General features: G+C 51.6%; 1 protein-coding gene across 2 annotated transcripts; it reads right to left on the minus strand.

Moving 5' to 3' along the window:
• Window positions 1–212: 212 nt before the first annotated feature.
• On the minus strand, window positions 213–7,204 carry FADD (Fas associated via death domain). Of its 2 annotated transcripts, XR_012509491.1 has the most exons (3): window positions 6,755–7,204; window positions 2,930–4,738; window positions 213–1,860 (listed from the first exon to the last, which is right to left on the minus strand). XR_012509491.1 is itself a non-coding variant. In XM_074371543.1 (2 exons), the coding sequence occupies exons 1-2, from the start codon at window positions 7,038–7,040 to the stop codon at window positions 4,383–4,385; spliced, it is 642 nt and encodes a 213-aa protein (XP_074227644.1). In that variant the 5' UTR covers window positions 7,041–7,204; the 3' UTR covers window positions 213–4,382. The 2 variants fall into 2 exon arrangements, 1 of the variants encoding a protein (XP_074227644.1); XM_074371543.1 differs by having other exon boundaries at window positions 213–4,738.
• Window positions 7,205–13,931: the final 6,727 nt, after the last annotated feature.

Below are 13,931 nucleotides of genomic sequence, written 5' to 3' on the forward strand. Positions count from 1 at the left end.
TTCCTCAAGGTGCTGAGGGGCCCGGGTACCTGCAGCCAGGTTTCTCCAGCCCAAACCACCCCCCGAGGGAGCAACGGGGGACGGTTTATTTATAACATTACTTCCACGCACACGCTGGGCCCGCTATGAGCTCATGCTTCCAGCCCTCGTAATCTGTAAAACGCCAGTAAAATTACAAATGAGAGAGAAGCCCACAGAATGGATAACTCAGATCATGTAATTAGTTAATTTAATGTGAGGTATGATTGTTAAAATTGTGGTAACAATACACATAAAACTGACCCTTTTGGCCATTTCTAAGTGCCACTGGGTACACGCACCATGTTGTCAACAGTCACCGTCACCCATCTTGAGAACTCTGTCATCTCCCCAACAGGTGTTCTGTCCCCTCAAACAACATGCGTTGTGCTGAAACCAAACCATCACCTCATGTCTAGAGACTGTCACCAGGCGGGTTTGGGAGATGGTGCCCGGGTGACCAAACGGCCCGCCACATTCTCCTGGTCCAGCCACACCAGGAAGGCCTCACCCACGCCCTGACCGGGCCTCTGCTCCTCGGTGACAATCACACGGTGGGTATACATGTGGGACTCTGGCCACAGGGTCTTAGCTTAGTCATGGACTTAAACTGAGGGCTTCCTGGATGAAAATGGTTTCAAGAGCGAATTTTCCCTGCGTGAGAATCTGTGCCTGACTCAGCAGCTGGAGGGAGACAGGCGGCGAACCTGCGCCAGGCCTGCCTGTCCGGGGCCCCTGGGCTGAGCAGGCAGCCCGCAGCATGGCTCAGGACGGTCGCCGTGGAAATAGAAACACGCAGCTGAGCACTACGTGCAGAGACCTCGCTCTGAGAGCGCAGCCGGGTCTGCAGTATGACGCGGCTGGCTTGCCTTTCTGGCTGCTGACCGGGGTGGGCGGTGGGGGCGAGGCAGGGACAGGCCGAGGCTCTGCCGGGGCGGGGGGACAGGGGCCAGTGCTCAGATACACACGGGATCGCGCGCCCCAGGGAGGGGCCGGGGTCTGCACCGCGGGCAACTGGGTGGATTGCCCTGCAGCACAAGGCACGGAACTGGGCACAGGTCGGGGGGTGCCGACTCTCAGGTGCGTGGGGGGCAGAACGCCTGCCCACATGATACCCACATCCTGATTCCAGAAAGCTGTGATCTGCTCCCTCCTAAAGCAAGTGCTGCCCCCAGGCTGCTGACAATGAGGGTCTGGGGGAGAAAAAGGCGTGGGAGGCACCGGGGAGAGATGAGGCCAAGGTGCCCCCCGCGAGGAGCTGAGAGAGAAGGGTGGGCTGCTGTAGGACAGGGTGAGGCGTCTGAGGGGCGTGGCCAGGGGGAGGGAAGCCAGAGCATTCCGCGGAGAGAACATTAAGTGCCCCAAAGGCTGCACAAGACAGAGTACACGATGGGACAGGAAGACTCCCGCTTCAGCGGTGCAGCCTGGGGGTGGCCTCAGGGGCGCCAGGGCGGAAGAGCGGTCAGAGAGCCAGTGGGGAGAACAGGATGGGTGGGGGGCTGCCAAATCCCAGCCTGCAACGGAAGAGCCTGGAGGGGGCGAGGACCCTGCAGGGCAGACTGACAGCCCCTGTGTGCGCAGGAGCAGGGCTGGCTGTGGTGAGGGGGATGGAGGGACGGGAGGAAGGCTGTGAAGCCGGGAAACGTGCGGGGCCAGAAGAGGGAGCGATCCTTTGCTCCAGGATTGATCAAATCCTCCTTCCTTGGCTGGGGAACCTCCTGCAAAGCACAGATGCTCTTCCCCAGGGGAAAAAGGATCACGAGAGCAAATCGTGGCTTTTAACTTCAGCTTTCAAGTACACCACAGCCTGTGTGCACCTTCAGAAAAGTAAGTTGTACGTGACTGCCAAAAAAAAAGAAAAAAAAAGAGGAATAAACATTGTCTCTTTGGTGATGTTGCCATGAGAAATCCTTGTCCAAAAACTGCAGCAACTCCCTATTCAGATTGGGTGTCGCTGACTGGTCCCCACAGTCACAACTCCGACTAGCCGTCAATCACGTTGTCCCAGGAGGGGTCATGAGACCCAGAACTCCTGCGTGGGAGCAGCTGGAATCAGCAGCAGGAGGGTGCTGGGGGTGCAGGTCACCTTAGACGTGGGGTGGGGCTCGGCGTGAGGATGGACTGCCGGGCTCGTGTCCCGACACCCTTAGAGCAGCACGGCCTTCGGCAGAGCTGGGGGTCTGCGCGAACTAGTGCTTGTTTTTGAGGTATCTGAAAAGTGCCACAGATCCGGGCACTTAGTGTTTATCTAATGGTCCCTTTCGGGGCGATGGAGCCACAAGGGGCAGAGCCCAGGATCAGACCCAGGTCGGGCTCGAAGCCCACACGCTCTACGGATCTCCAGGACTGTCCCTACCAACAGTCCACGCGACACCTCGTACTGTCATCTGGTGGACAATCGAAAAACGCATTCTAGAAAACGGGGACAACACAGACCGCATTAAAACCCGTGTCACCCAGGAAACCGCTCTCAAGCCTGCTGTGTGCCTCCCCACTGCTCGGGCCCATGTGGGCTTCGGTGCTTCTCCCGCATACTTTCATCACGCTCTTGCCTTTGGTTACAAAGCTGGGAAACTCCGTGCTTCCGGAGGGCAGGCAGTTGGCTCAGGCTGCCCAATGCCTGGCACAGCACGGACACAGGGGCAGCCTCGTGACCAGCGATGGGCTGAACCGAGGGATGCTGCCACCTGCCCTTGAGCTCCCACCTCTGGGGGCAGCTTCGTGCGCAAATTCCTGTCACCAGGCTCTGCAGCTTTGCCCAGTGGCCCACAGCCGCCAGGGCCGGCCCACTCCAGGCCCTGGGGGGCGGACAGCAGACACTCTCTCACTGTTGCCCTTTCTGTCCTGGAAACCACAGGGATTGGCACAACCTCTGAAATCTGTCTCTGCTCAAGTGTAGACACCTACTTACCAAAGTGATCCATTAGCCAAGCCACTCTCATTCGATGGCGATGATGTGTGTTACCACAGAACCAGCCCTGACCCGAGGCCTGGAGAGGCAGGTGCTGCTGGCAGGAGGGGGAAAGTCCAGTACCTAACACAGGCCAGGTCACGCTGTTCCAGGACAGAACCCGGCTCAGCTCCTTGGCAGCACCCCAAACTTGTGAACTGATTTTCCGGGTCCACGGAGCAGGGCCACTCTATCTTGTTTATACTAGCTCCGAGCACAGGTCCTGACGTTGTAAACATCCACTGAAGGCTGGGTGCACAGCTTGGCGGGGAGCATGGCTGGGATCTCAGCAACCCAATCTCAGCCTGACGTCACACCTGGCTTTGCCAAGGTCACAGCTGGGAGGCGCGCCGGACGGCCACTTGACTCTCTGACGCCTCCGGAGGTGGGCAGGCCCAAAGCCAATAAAAGCGGCCCTCTGGCTGACCAAGATCTGCTGAGGGACACACTCCCCTCGTTAGTGGTTCCTGGAGCGGACGTCAAGTGCAGCCTCCTGCTCACAGGCTGGGCTTGGGATAGCCGCTACGGGGCATGAGATCGGCTACCGCGGGAGTTTGGGGAATATGTAAAATGAAATCATCACTGAGAATGGTAACTCCTTTGTAATGTGGAGGTCTCTGCTGTAAAGGTGTTTGCTTTAATAAGATTACTTTAGAAACAGGAAGATTACTTCTCAAAATCATAGGATCCAGCTCTCTTGCCAATTCTGATTATCACAGAATATGATAAGACAATGATTTTGATACAAAATAGTAATAAACTGTGGAATCACAAGGATCATACTTCAAAGAACTGGCACCAGTCAAGCGCTGTCTGTCCCCGAGGCTTCTGAGCATCTCACAGGGTCACCTCAGCCCATCCGCACCACCGTGCTGTCCCTATGCCCCTCAAAGGAGGCTCGGCTCACTAGAGGGTCGAGACCTGGGCTGTGGGAGGTCTTCCAGTCCTCGGTCAGGGAGCACCTCACCCCCATGCCACCTGCCCTGGCATACGGGTCTATCGGGACAGCCTCAGCCTCGAAGCCTTTGGGCCAATGGTGGGGGCGGCTGAATGACTCAGCAGTGACCAGCGTGGGCTCCAGAGAGAACAGAGTAACAAAGGTCACAGCCGCTAAGTCTTAAGATTCCTTCTGTGTGCTGGACATGGTTCCACATGTCCCCCTGTCGAAACTCGTTTAACAGGGACAGGAGCAGCTCCCTCCCAGGGTGACCACAGTGCCCAAAGCACCGCCGGGCACAGACGAGCGCTCGGGTGCGCCAGCGATGACTCGAAGGCTGGGCTGGCTCTGTGAGTGCTGGCCCTCACCCCTGCTCCCTGCCAGGTCTTGCCGGTGCTGGCCTGGACAGGGCTCGGTCGACCTCCAGGGAGGAACTGGAGTTCAGACTGTGCAGGTCCACGAGGAAGAGCAGCTGGGTCACGAGGAAGCTCTGGAGGTGGGCGCGTTCAAGTTCCGTGACTCCAGGGGTGCAGGGTCACCGCCGCGCTCGCTCTGGCTCTGGCGGGCCCGGGCCTGCTGATCTTCCTCCACGAGGTCCGCCACCAGGTTCAGCCGGCAGGCCCTGAGCGCCCCCACCAGGTGGGACACAGCTGCGTCCTCCTTCCTGCTGTTCCTCCAGACCCTCAGCGACTCCCTCACCTGTTCGGCCAGGTTTCGGGGATACTTCTCCTCGATGGCATCGATCTTGGCGTCGGACACTTTGAGTTGACGAGCCAGTCTCCTCCAGTCCTTCCCCACATTGTCACAGATGATGTCAAATGCTGCACGCAGGTCTGGGGAGGGAAAGGACACAGTGATTCACCAGAGGTCTGGGGAGGTCCTTAGGAGGCAGGTAACCCCCAACCCCTGCTCCCAAATGGGCTTCTCAGAGATGACCCAGAGGTCCCCCTGCAGGGGCTGAAGTCACCCAGCAGCAGAGGGGCCAAGGGAAGGTCCCAGAAAGCCCAAGAGTATGTATGGCAACCCTGGGAAACCAACACCCACCCCCCCAGCTCTTCCTTCAGAATCTGCCATGCTGACCCCTGGTCTCCAGGCCCTGGCTACTGTGTCCTCATCTGCTGAGAGCAGCAGGCCGGGCGCTACAGACTCTACAAGGCTGTTTCTGGAATTGGGGGGAGCAGGGAGGAGGACAAAATGCTTCTTGGGAGGCTCCTGCCAAGCTGCACCTCCAGCTCCGAACCCCCAAGACGCTGTCGGCCTGAGTGCCAACTCCTCCAGCCCCGAGAGCCTTGTGAGGTGGGTACTCGTGTTACTAGGACCATTCATCCAGATAAGAAAACAGGCACAGGGAACGGAAGTCACTGCCTGAGGTCCTGCAGCTGGACAACAGCAGAGCCAGGACGTGAAACCTTGACGGTGTAATGCCAGAGTCCGTTCTTAACCATTACGCAAAAACTGCCTTCTGGGGCCCTGGGTTCAATCCCCAGTACCTCTACTAAAGGAAGAACATCTAAAAAACCCAACAAAACACTGCTTCCTGGAAAAGAGCAATGTAAAATTGTCTCTCATCAACCCACCAAAACCTGCGGTTGCTCTTCTGGTGGACTTTCCTCCAACATACAGTAGCTACACAAATAAAAACACACACACAGACATACAGGTATAAACCTAAAATGTTAGGGTCTTTGTTTTGTGGACTACCTTTCAAGTGTATTATTTCAGTATCTTTCCTCTGTCACTGAATATGCTCCAGAACATTTTTTCTGTCCTGTTTTGTTTGTCCAGCTGTGTGTGTATAGTCACCTGAATGTATTTATATATAGAAATGCATTTATATATAGAAATCTGAACTTGACTGTTCTCGGGCAGAGCTGTGCTGTCCAGTTTGCCATCGACAAGCACCAGGCCTTACGGAACGGTACCTGGGGTGTCACGTTTATATCCTTTTTTTGGTTCAGTGACTAAATGGCTGATTCCAGGCCATAGTTCTAAGTCTGTGAGGGATGTCCCCAAAGCGTCCCCCAATCCCCTCCCCTGGGCTCTGAGAACACAGGGTTGTGGCTGAGAAACCCAGCTACACTCCGGTGAGGGTAGAAAAAGGGCGTGCCTGAGAGCAGGTGGGAAGCCTCTACAGCATTGACTTGGCCCGAGAGATAGTGCAGTGGCTACTGCCGCCCACCCTGCGGCCAGGCTGCCTCCTCCAATCCTACAGCTCCTTAGTTATCGGCTGTGAGTCTTCGGCAAGTCCCTTAACCTCTCTCTCAGGCACAGTCCCTCCACCTGTAAAACGGGCATGATAGGTAACAGTACCTAACAGGCCTATTGTGAAAGGTAAATATGTTAAGCGCTTATGGGGATCACTGGCACGCTGTAAGGCCTGTGTAGAGTTACGGTGTCCGCATTATTCTCCGCCGGCTGTGGAGAGCGTCAGCCGGACATACCGCAGAGGTGGCCCAGGCGGGCCTAGCTTCTTTCCGGGCCGACTCCTCCCCACCCAGGAGGTTAGCAACGCCCCTTTCTTTCGAGTAGTTTCCAATTCACCTGGAGGGAGTGGGGCAGTGGAGAAGATACTGAGGCTGAGGGGGTAGGTGTCCATGCTCTGCAGCTTAGGCTGAGTTACCTTTTCTGAGTTTCGGGTCTCCCAGGGCTATTTAGAGAAAACCGACGCAAACCGAACCCGGAAAAGGTCAGGCGCCGGGCAGATCGAAACTAGGCTGGGCCAGCAGGCCCCGCCTCTCTGTTTCCCCGGTCCCTCCACCCCACCGGCCCGGCCCCCAGGACCCAGCCCCAGCCTGCCCGTCCGCCCCCGGCCCCTCTCGGCCCCCACTCCTCCGGGCCCTCGGCCCCACCTCGCTCCTCCGGCGCCGCCCCGCCCGCCGCGCCTGCCTCGAAGTCGTCCAGGCGCCGCAGCAGGTCCTGGCGCCGCAGGGAGACGAGCAGCTCGCGCAGCAGCACGGTGTGCTCCGAGCTCAGCTCGTTCTGCTCGAGCAGCACGGAGAAGAGGTCCAGGCCGCTCTGCACGCGCTCCAGCTTCCTCTTGCCCACGCGGCTCTGGCACAGGAACTTGAGCTCGGTCAGCTCGCTGCTTGACAGGCCGGTCGACACCGAGTGCAGCAGCAGCAGGAACGGGTCCATGGCGGCGGGCGCGGCAGGGCCCGGCCTCTGCGCGCGTCCCCCGCCCAGCCCGCCGCCCGCTCGCCGGCCCGCGCCTCGCGGCCCCGGCCCGCCGCCTCCACACACGCCCCTCGCCCCACGGCCTCGAGGATCCCTCCCTCTTTCCGCGCCCCGGGCTGGCCACCGGAAGTCTGCCCCGGAGGTCTCGCGAGAACCTCGGGACCCGCGCATGCGCCCCGAACTCAACGCCAGCCATTTCCGCCTGGGAGGCGCGCGGCCGCCACTAGGGGGCGCCCCAGATAGGCTGGCGGCGCGGGGCTGGGACGGTCTCCGCGCCTGCGCTCTGCAAACCTTCTCCCTCCCGTTAGAGACGCGCGGCCTTGAGGGTCTGCAGACCTCGGGCGCCGGCTGGGAGCGTCCGCCTGGGTTTCCTGTGGAATTTTGCACTGCGGACGCCGATAATAAGTGCATTTATTTATTAACATTTGTGAAAACGCATGTCCTTTCGTTCCCCGTGGGCATCTGTGTGCGGAAACGACTAACCAGAGGTTTATTTAGGTTTTAAAGTTTAATAAATCCTTGTGTTTAAAAATAATCGCCAGTATTCTTTTGACTGCTTATTAGCATTTATTGAGGACCTACTGTGTGCCACGCAGTAGCTTCTGGAGACAAATTCGGGAACAAAGTGTGGAAGCCCCCCACCTTGCCCCGAGCTTACAGCATCAGTACACAGGGTTACACAGTACAGATAAAAAAGTGCGCTAAGCCAGAAGTGAACAAGGGCCAGGGCCAGGAGGATAGAGGGTGGGGAGCATGGAGGTGGGGGCTCCGCACGCCGAGAGGGCACGGTCGGAGCAGGCCCCGCGGGGCAGGTGCATGAGCGGGGGTGCGGGGCCAGGTGTGCAGGTGTGGGGCGAAGAGGGCGGGGCGGGGCCGCCGCAGGCGCAGGAGCGCAGAGGAGGGCCCAGGTTGCAGGAGCAGAGCTGGGGAGGCAGGGGTGGTCGGCGAGGGGAGGGTTGGGTTAGAAGGAGCCAGGTAAGGACCGGCTTTAATGCCCTTGAGAGGGAGTCCCTGCAGGGTGTGGGCGGAGGAGTGAAGCCGTCTGAGTTGAAAAAATATGTATATAATTGCGATATAATTCACGTTTCATAAAACTCACCCTTTTAAAGTGTACAATTAAGTGGTTTTTAATATATTCATAAGGTTGTGCAAACCTCATCGTTAGCTAATTTTAGGACATTTTCATCACCCCAAGCAGAAACCTGGTCCTCATTAGCAGTCATTTCCTTTCCCGTCCTCCTTCCCAAGCCCCTGGCAACCACTAATTTACTTTCTGTCTCTTTGGATTTGACTATTCTGAACAATTTCTTATACACGGAACCATAGAGCACAGGCCTTCTGTGCCGGGTTTCTCCCCCGGAGCGTCACACCTAAGGTTCACCTGCGCTGTAGCCTGCGACAGAGCTGATTTCCCTTTTCTGAGTCAGTCTTGTTCCTTTGTGTGGACAGACCACATCTGCATAGCCAGTCATCAGTGGGCAGAGTTTTCAGTTGTTTCTGCCTTTTGGCCATTATGAATAATGCCGCTCATAGTGAGGTCTGAGTTACATTTTAAAGAATCTCTCTGAATAAAAAAAAAAAAAAAGAATCACTCTGCCGCTGGGTAGAATCCAGGTGAAAGAGGTGAGTGTACTTGGGGCAGGTGCAGTGGAGGGGCTGAGAAGGGAAGTCTTTTTTTGATTTGGGGTGTATGTCAGTGAGAGACGCTGAGGATGCTTGAAAGATGGAGCGTCCACTGACCGACCTGGGGTAAGCGTGGGTAGGGTGGGTTTGGGGGAGGACCTATTGGAGATGTTGACTGCACAGTGGGGTGCACAGGACCCGGGTCTGGGACAGAGATCCGGGCAGGAGATGTGAATTTGGGAGTATCTTGCAGATAGATGGTGTTTGTGATGGTTAATTTTACATGCCAACTTGCCTGGGCTAAGGGAGGCCTGGAGAGCTGGTAACATTACTTCCAGGTGTGTCTGTGAGTGTGTTTCTGGAAGAGATTGGCCTTTGAATTGACTGAGAAAAGCAGATCGCCCCCCCCCCCCCACCGCCCAGTTTGCAGAATCCACTCTCTCTCCTTGAGTTCCATCAGTCTTTCAATTTTCAGGCCTTCAGACTCAGACTGAGCCACATCACCAGCTGTCCTGGCTCCAAGCGTGCAGATGGCAGACCTTGGTCTCCGTAACGTGAGCCAATCTCAACAAATCTTTTCATCTCTCTCTCTCTATCCTACGGGTTCTGTTTCTCTTGAGAACCTTGACTAATACAGTACTTAGAGCACAGAACAAGGGCACTTTCGGAGGGAGAGAAGAACGGAAAAAGTACCAAGGTCTGAGCCCAGAGGGCGTCCAGCTGTCAGGGAGACGTGGCGGAGTCTGGGAGGGAGGCTGAGGTGGGAGGTGATCCAAGGAGGGTAAACCACATCCCCATCCCTAACCCCGCTGCAGGGTTTCTGCCTTGCACGTAGCATCTCCCGACTTACAACACACTCTGCTTCCTACTCTGTTTCTTGCCTGTCTCCCTTGCCAGAGTTCAAGCGCCCAGAACACTGTCTGACACTTCATAGGAGCCCACAAAATCTTTCTGACTGAATGAATCTTGTATAAGTCTTGGTTAATTTGAATCTCTGTTAGCACAGTGATCGCTACGTCTGACCTGTTACCTTTCAGTCTATATCTTATCTTTTTATCCTCTTTATGTGATCTTTCTCAGAGCAAAAATTTTAACTTTTGATGAAGTCCAGTTGATCAAATATTCCTTCTATGGATGGTGCCTTTGGCATCAAGTTTGAGATCTCTTTGCCGAACCTGGATCCCAAAGATTTCCTAGTTTGTTGTTTTCTTTTCTGTAAGTTTTACAGTATGACATTTAATCTGTGATTCATTTGGGATTATTTTTTGTATAAGGTGTAAGATTTAGGTTGACATAATTATTATTTTTTCCTGTCGGTGTTCACTTGTGCCAGCACCAGTTGTTGAAAAAACTGTCTTCTCCCATTGGATTGCACCTGTACTCTGTCAAAAATCCTTTGAGTATATTTGATCTATTTCTGGGTCCTCGATTCTGTTCCGTTGACCTCTGTTCCTATCCCTCCACCAATGCCACCCTCTCTTAATGCTATTTAGTAAATCTTAATTTTGCATAGAGTAACTTCTCCAACTTTATTTTACTTTGTTGACTGTTTTAGCTATTCTAGACTCTGTGTCTTTCCTTATCAATTTAAAAATATACTTGTCTAAGTAAAAAAAAAAACCTTGCTGGGATTTTGATAGGAATTGCATTAAACCCATAGGCCAGTTGGTAGATGTGACATCTTTACTATGTTGACTCTTCCAATCTATGAACATGGTATGCCTCTCCATTTACTTAGGTCTTCTTTGATTTCTTTCGTCAGCATTTTACAATTTTTAGCAAACAAATCCTGTACATGTTTTGACTGCATACATAAGCACTCAAAGTAATTTCCTTTGGAGTAATTAAAAATGCCATGCTATTTGAAATTTTGCTTTCTGCATGTTCATTATAGAAATGTGATTAGTTTTTGTGTGTCGATTTTTTTATCCTGCAATCTTGCTGAACTCGTTTGTTAGTTCAGGAGTACTTTTGTTGTGGTGTTTGTTCTGATTCTCTGGGATTTTCTATGTAGACAATCACAACATCATGCCACCTGCAAACAGAGTTAGTTTGTTTTACTTTCCAACCTGTATACTTTAAATTTCTTTTTATCACTTTATTGCAGTTGCTAGAACTGTCAGCGCTGTGTTGAATAACTGTAGTGGGAACAGACGTCCTTGTCTTGTCCCTAATCTTAGGGGAACGCACTTGGTCCTTCACCGTTGTGATGCCAGCTGCAGGCTTTTTTCAGTAGATGCACTATATCAAACTTAGGTAATGCTTCTATATTCCTAAAAAAAAACTGAGGGTTTTTCCCCCCTTGTTTAAATTATAAATGGGTGCTGAATTTTGTCAAAAGCCTTTTCTTAATCAATTGATAGAATCACGTGATATTCCTTTAGGTTGTTGATAGGGTAGGTTACATGGATTAATTTTTGCATGTTGAACCAGACTTGCATACTTGCAATAAATCTCACTTGGTTGTGGTGTATAATTCTTTATGTATATATATTTGAATTTTTTTGCTAATATTTTGTTGTGAATTTTTGCATTTAAATTCATAAGATAATTTGGTTTATAGTTTTTGTTTTTTGGCATTGGTTTGTTTGGTTTTTTTTTTTTTTTTGGTCTGTTTCTGGTTCAGGGTAATACTAGCTTCATGAAATGAGTTGAGAAATCGTCCATTCTCGTGTATTTTCTGAAAGAGGTTGTGAAAATTTGGTGTTCATTCTTTGAATATTTGGCAGACTTCTCCAGTGAGAGTATCTGGGCCTGGAGCTTTCTTTTGGGGGAAGTTTTAAATTGCAAACTCCATTTCTTTGATGGTTATAGGGCTGCTCAAATTGTCTATTTCATCTTGATTGCATTTGGTACTTCGTGTGGTTTTGAGGAATTGGTCCGTTTTTCTAAGCTGTAGAATTTATGAGCATAGTGATGTGTAGTATTCCCTTAGATGTCAGTCCATTTGGGTTTCTGTAGCAAAATACCGTAGACTGGGTGGTTATAAACAACAGAAATTTATTTTTCACAGTCTGGAGGCTGGATGTCCGTGATGAGGTTGCCAGCACGATGGGGTTCTGGTGAGAGCCTGCTCCAGAGTGCAGACTCCGACTGCTCGTTGTAGCCGTATGTGGGCTTGGGGTTTGTTTGGCTCTTTTTTTTTTTTCTCTTGGTTCTAGTTTCTTGAGGCAGGAACGTAGGTTATGTATTTCTAAGGTAAGCATTTAGGTTTTGTGGATTTTCCTCTCAACATTGCTTTAGCTGTGTCCCACACGTTTTGATATGTTGTCTTTTCATTTTCACTCATTTCTGGTTATTTTTATTTCCTTCGGGACCTTGCCTCTGGCCCTGGATGCTCTGGGAGGGCGCTGTGCAATTTACATGTGCCGGAGGCTTCCTTGCTGCCTTCCTGTTGTTGATTTCTGGTTTGATTTGGTTACGGTTGCAGAATGCACTCTGGATGGTTTCCATTCTTTCAAACTTGTTGAGTTCGTTTTATGGCCTAGTATGTGGTCCATCTTGGTAAATGTTCCCTGAGTGCTTGGAAAACACAGTGTGCTCTGCTGCCATTGGGTGGCATGTCTACAGATGTCAAGTAGGTCCTGGAGACCCAGCAGTTCTGCCCACTGGGAGGATTTCTCTTCACCACTGTCCTTTGAGGATGCCCCAGAGAGGGGCCGCAGTGCTGTGAGCACCTCCTTTTGAGTGGTACCTGCTTGTTGTGAGGAGCCTCCTGTAAACCAGGCGAGGGTCTTCCTGTTCACAGGGATTGCCCCGTGAAGCCGTAGGTGAACGAGTGTACAAGCCTCTGTTCGAGTCCTGCTTTAAATTCTTTTGTTCATATACCCAGGTGTGCAACTGCTGGATCATATGGTCATTCTATGTTTAATTTTTTTCAGAAACCTCCAAAGTGTTTTCCATAGCAGCTACACCATTTTATATTCCTACCAGCAATGCACAAGGTTTCCAGTTTCTCCACATCCTCACCAACTCTTATTATTCTGTGTTTTGGGATAACAGGCATCCTAATGGATGTGCAGTGGTGTCTCATGGGTTTGATTTGCGTTTCCTTGATGACCAGTGATGCTGAATGTCTTTCATGTGCTTATTGGCCATTTGTATGTCTTCTCCGGAGAAATGTCTATTCGAGTCCTCAGCTCACTTTTACTTTAAATTGTATTTATTTATTTTTATTGAAGTATTGTTGACTTACAATGTTCTGCCAGTTTCTGATGTACAGCATAGTGATTCAGTTATATTTATGTATATTCTCTTTCATATTCTTTTTCATTATAGGGTATTACAAGATATTGAATACAGTTCCCTGTACTGTACGGTATAAACTTGTTTATCTGTTTTATATATAGTAGTTTATATCTGCTAGTCCTAAACTCCTAATTTATCCCTTCCCCTACCATCCCTTTTGTTTTCTATGTCTGTGAGTCTGTTTCCATTTTGTAAATAACTTCATTTGTGTCACCTTTTTAGATTCCATGTAAGTGATATTATATGGTATTTATCTTTCTCTGACTTACTTCATTTAGTGTGATCAGCTCTAGGTCCATCCGTGTGGCTGCAAATGGCATGATTTCCTTCTTTTTTATGGCTGAGACCTGCTCATTTTTAATTGAATGTCTTGTCTTTTCGTCATTGAGTTGAGAGGATCTTTGGTATTTTAGATCTAAATCCCTTATCAGAAATGCGATTTACAAATATTTTCTCCCATTTTGTGAACTGCTGTTTCACTCTGTTGACTGTATCCTTTGATGCAAAAAACATTTTAAAATTTTGATGAAATCCAGGTTACGTATTTTCCTCTCACTTGGCATTGTCTCTGAAAAAGGAAGAAGCAGCGTCTTTGGCTGGTTTCACGGATGCACGTCGGTCTTTTTCTCCACGTGCTCAGTGTCCCCTGGGCTCTTTCTTTTCCTTTTCCTTTTTCTGGTTGTCCTGGTCTCCCTCACTCGTGTTGAAGTCTTTCTTCAGCTGTCCGGGGACTCTGGGCTTGGCTTGAGGGTAGTTAGCTTTTTCTAAAGAAGAAGACTTCTTCCTGGGGGCAGGGGTGTGTGGGGACAGAGCAGTGGCCCCCAGGGTGTCCAGTCCCAATTGCCAGACCAGTGAACCAGTTAATTCACAGGTAGGACCGACCTTGCAGGTGTGAAGAAGGTGCGGGACTTTGAGATGGGGCGGTCACCCCGGGTTTTCCCGGGCGACCCAATCCAATCACTGTCCTCCTGAGCGGAGAAC

This window comes from Camelus bactrianus, chromosome 10 (assembly GCF_048773025.1).
Source record: "Camelus bactrianus isolate YW-2024 breed Bactrian camel chromosome 10, ASM4877302v1, whole genome shotgun sequence".
NCBI lineage: Eukaryota > Metazoa > Chordata > Mammalia > Artiodactyla > Camelidae > Camelus > Camelus bactrianus.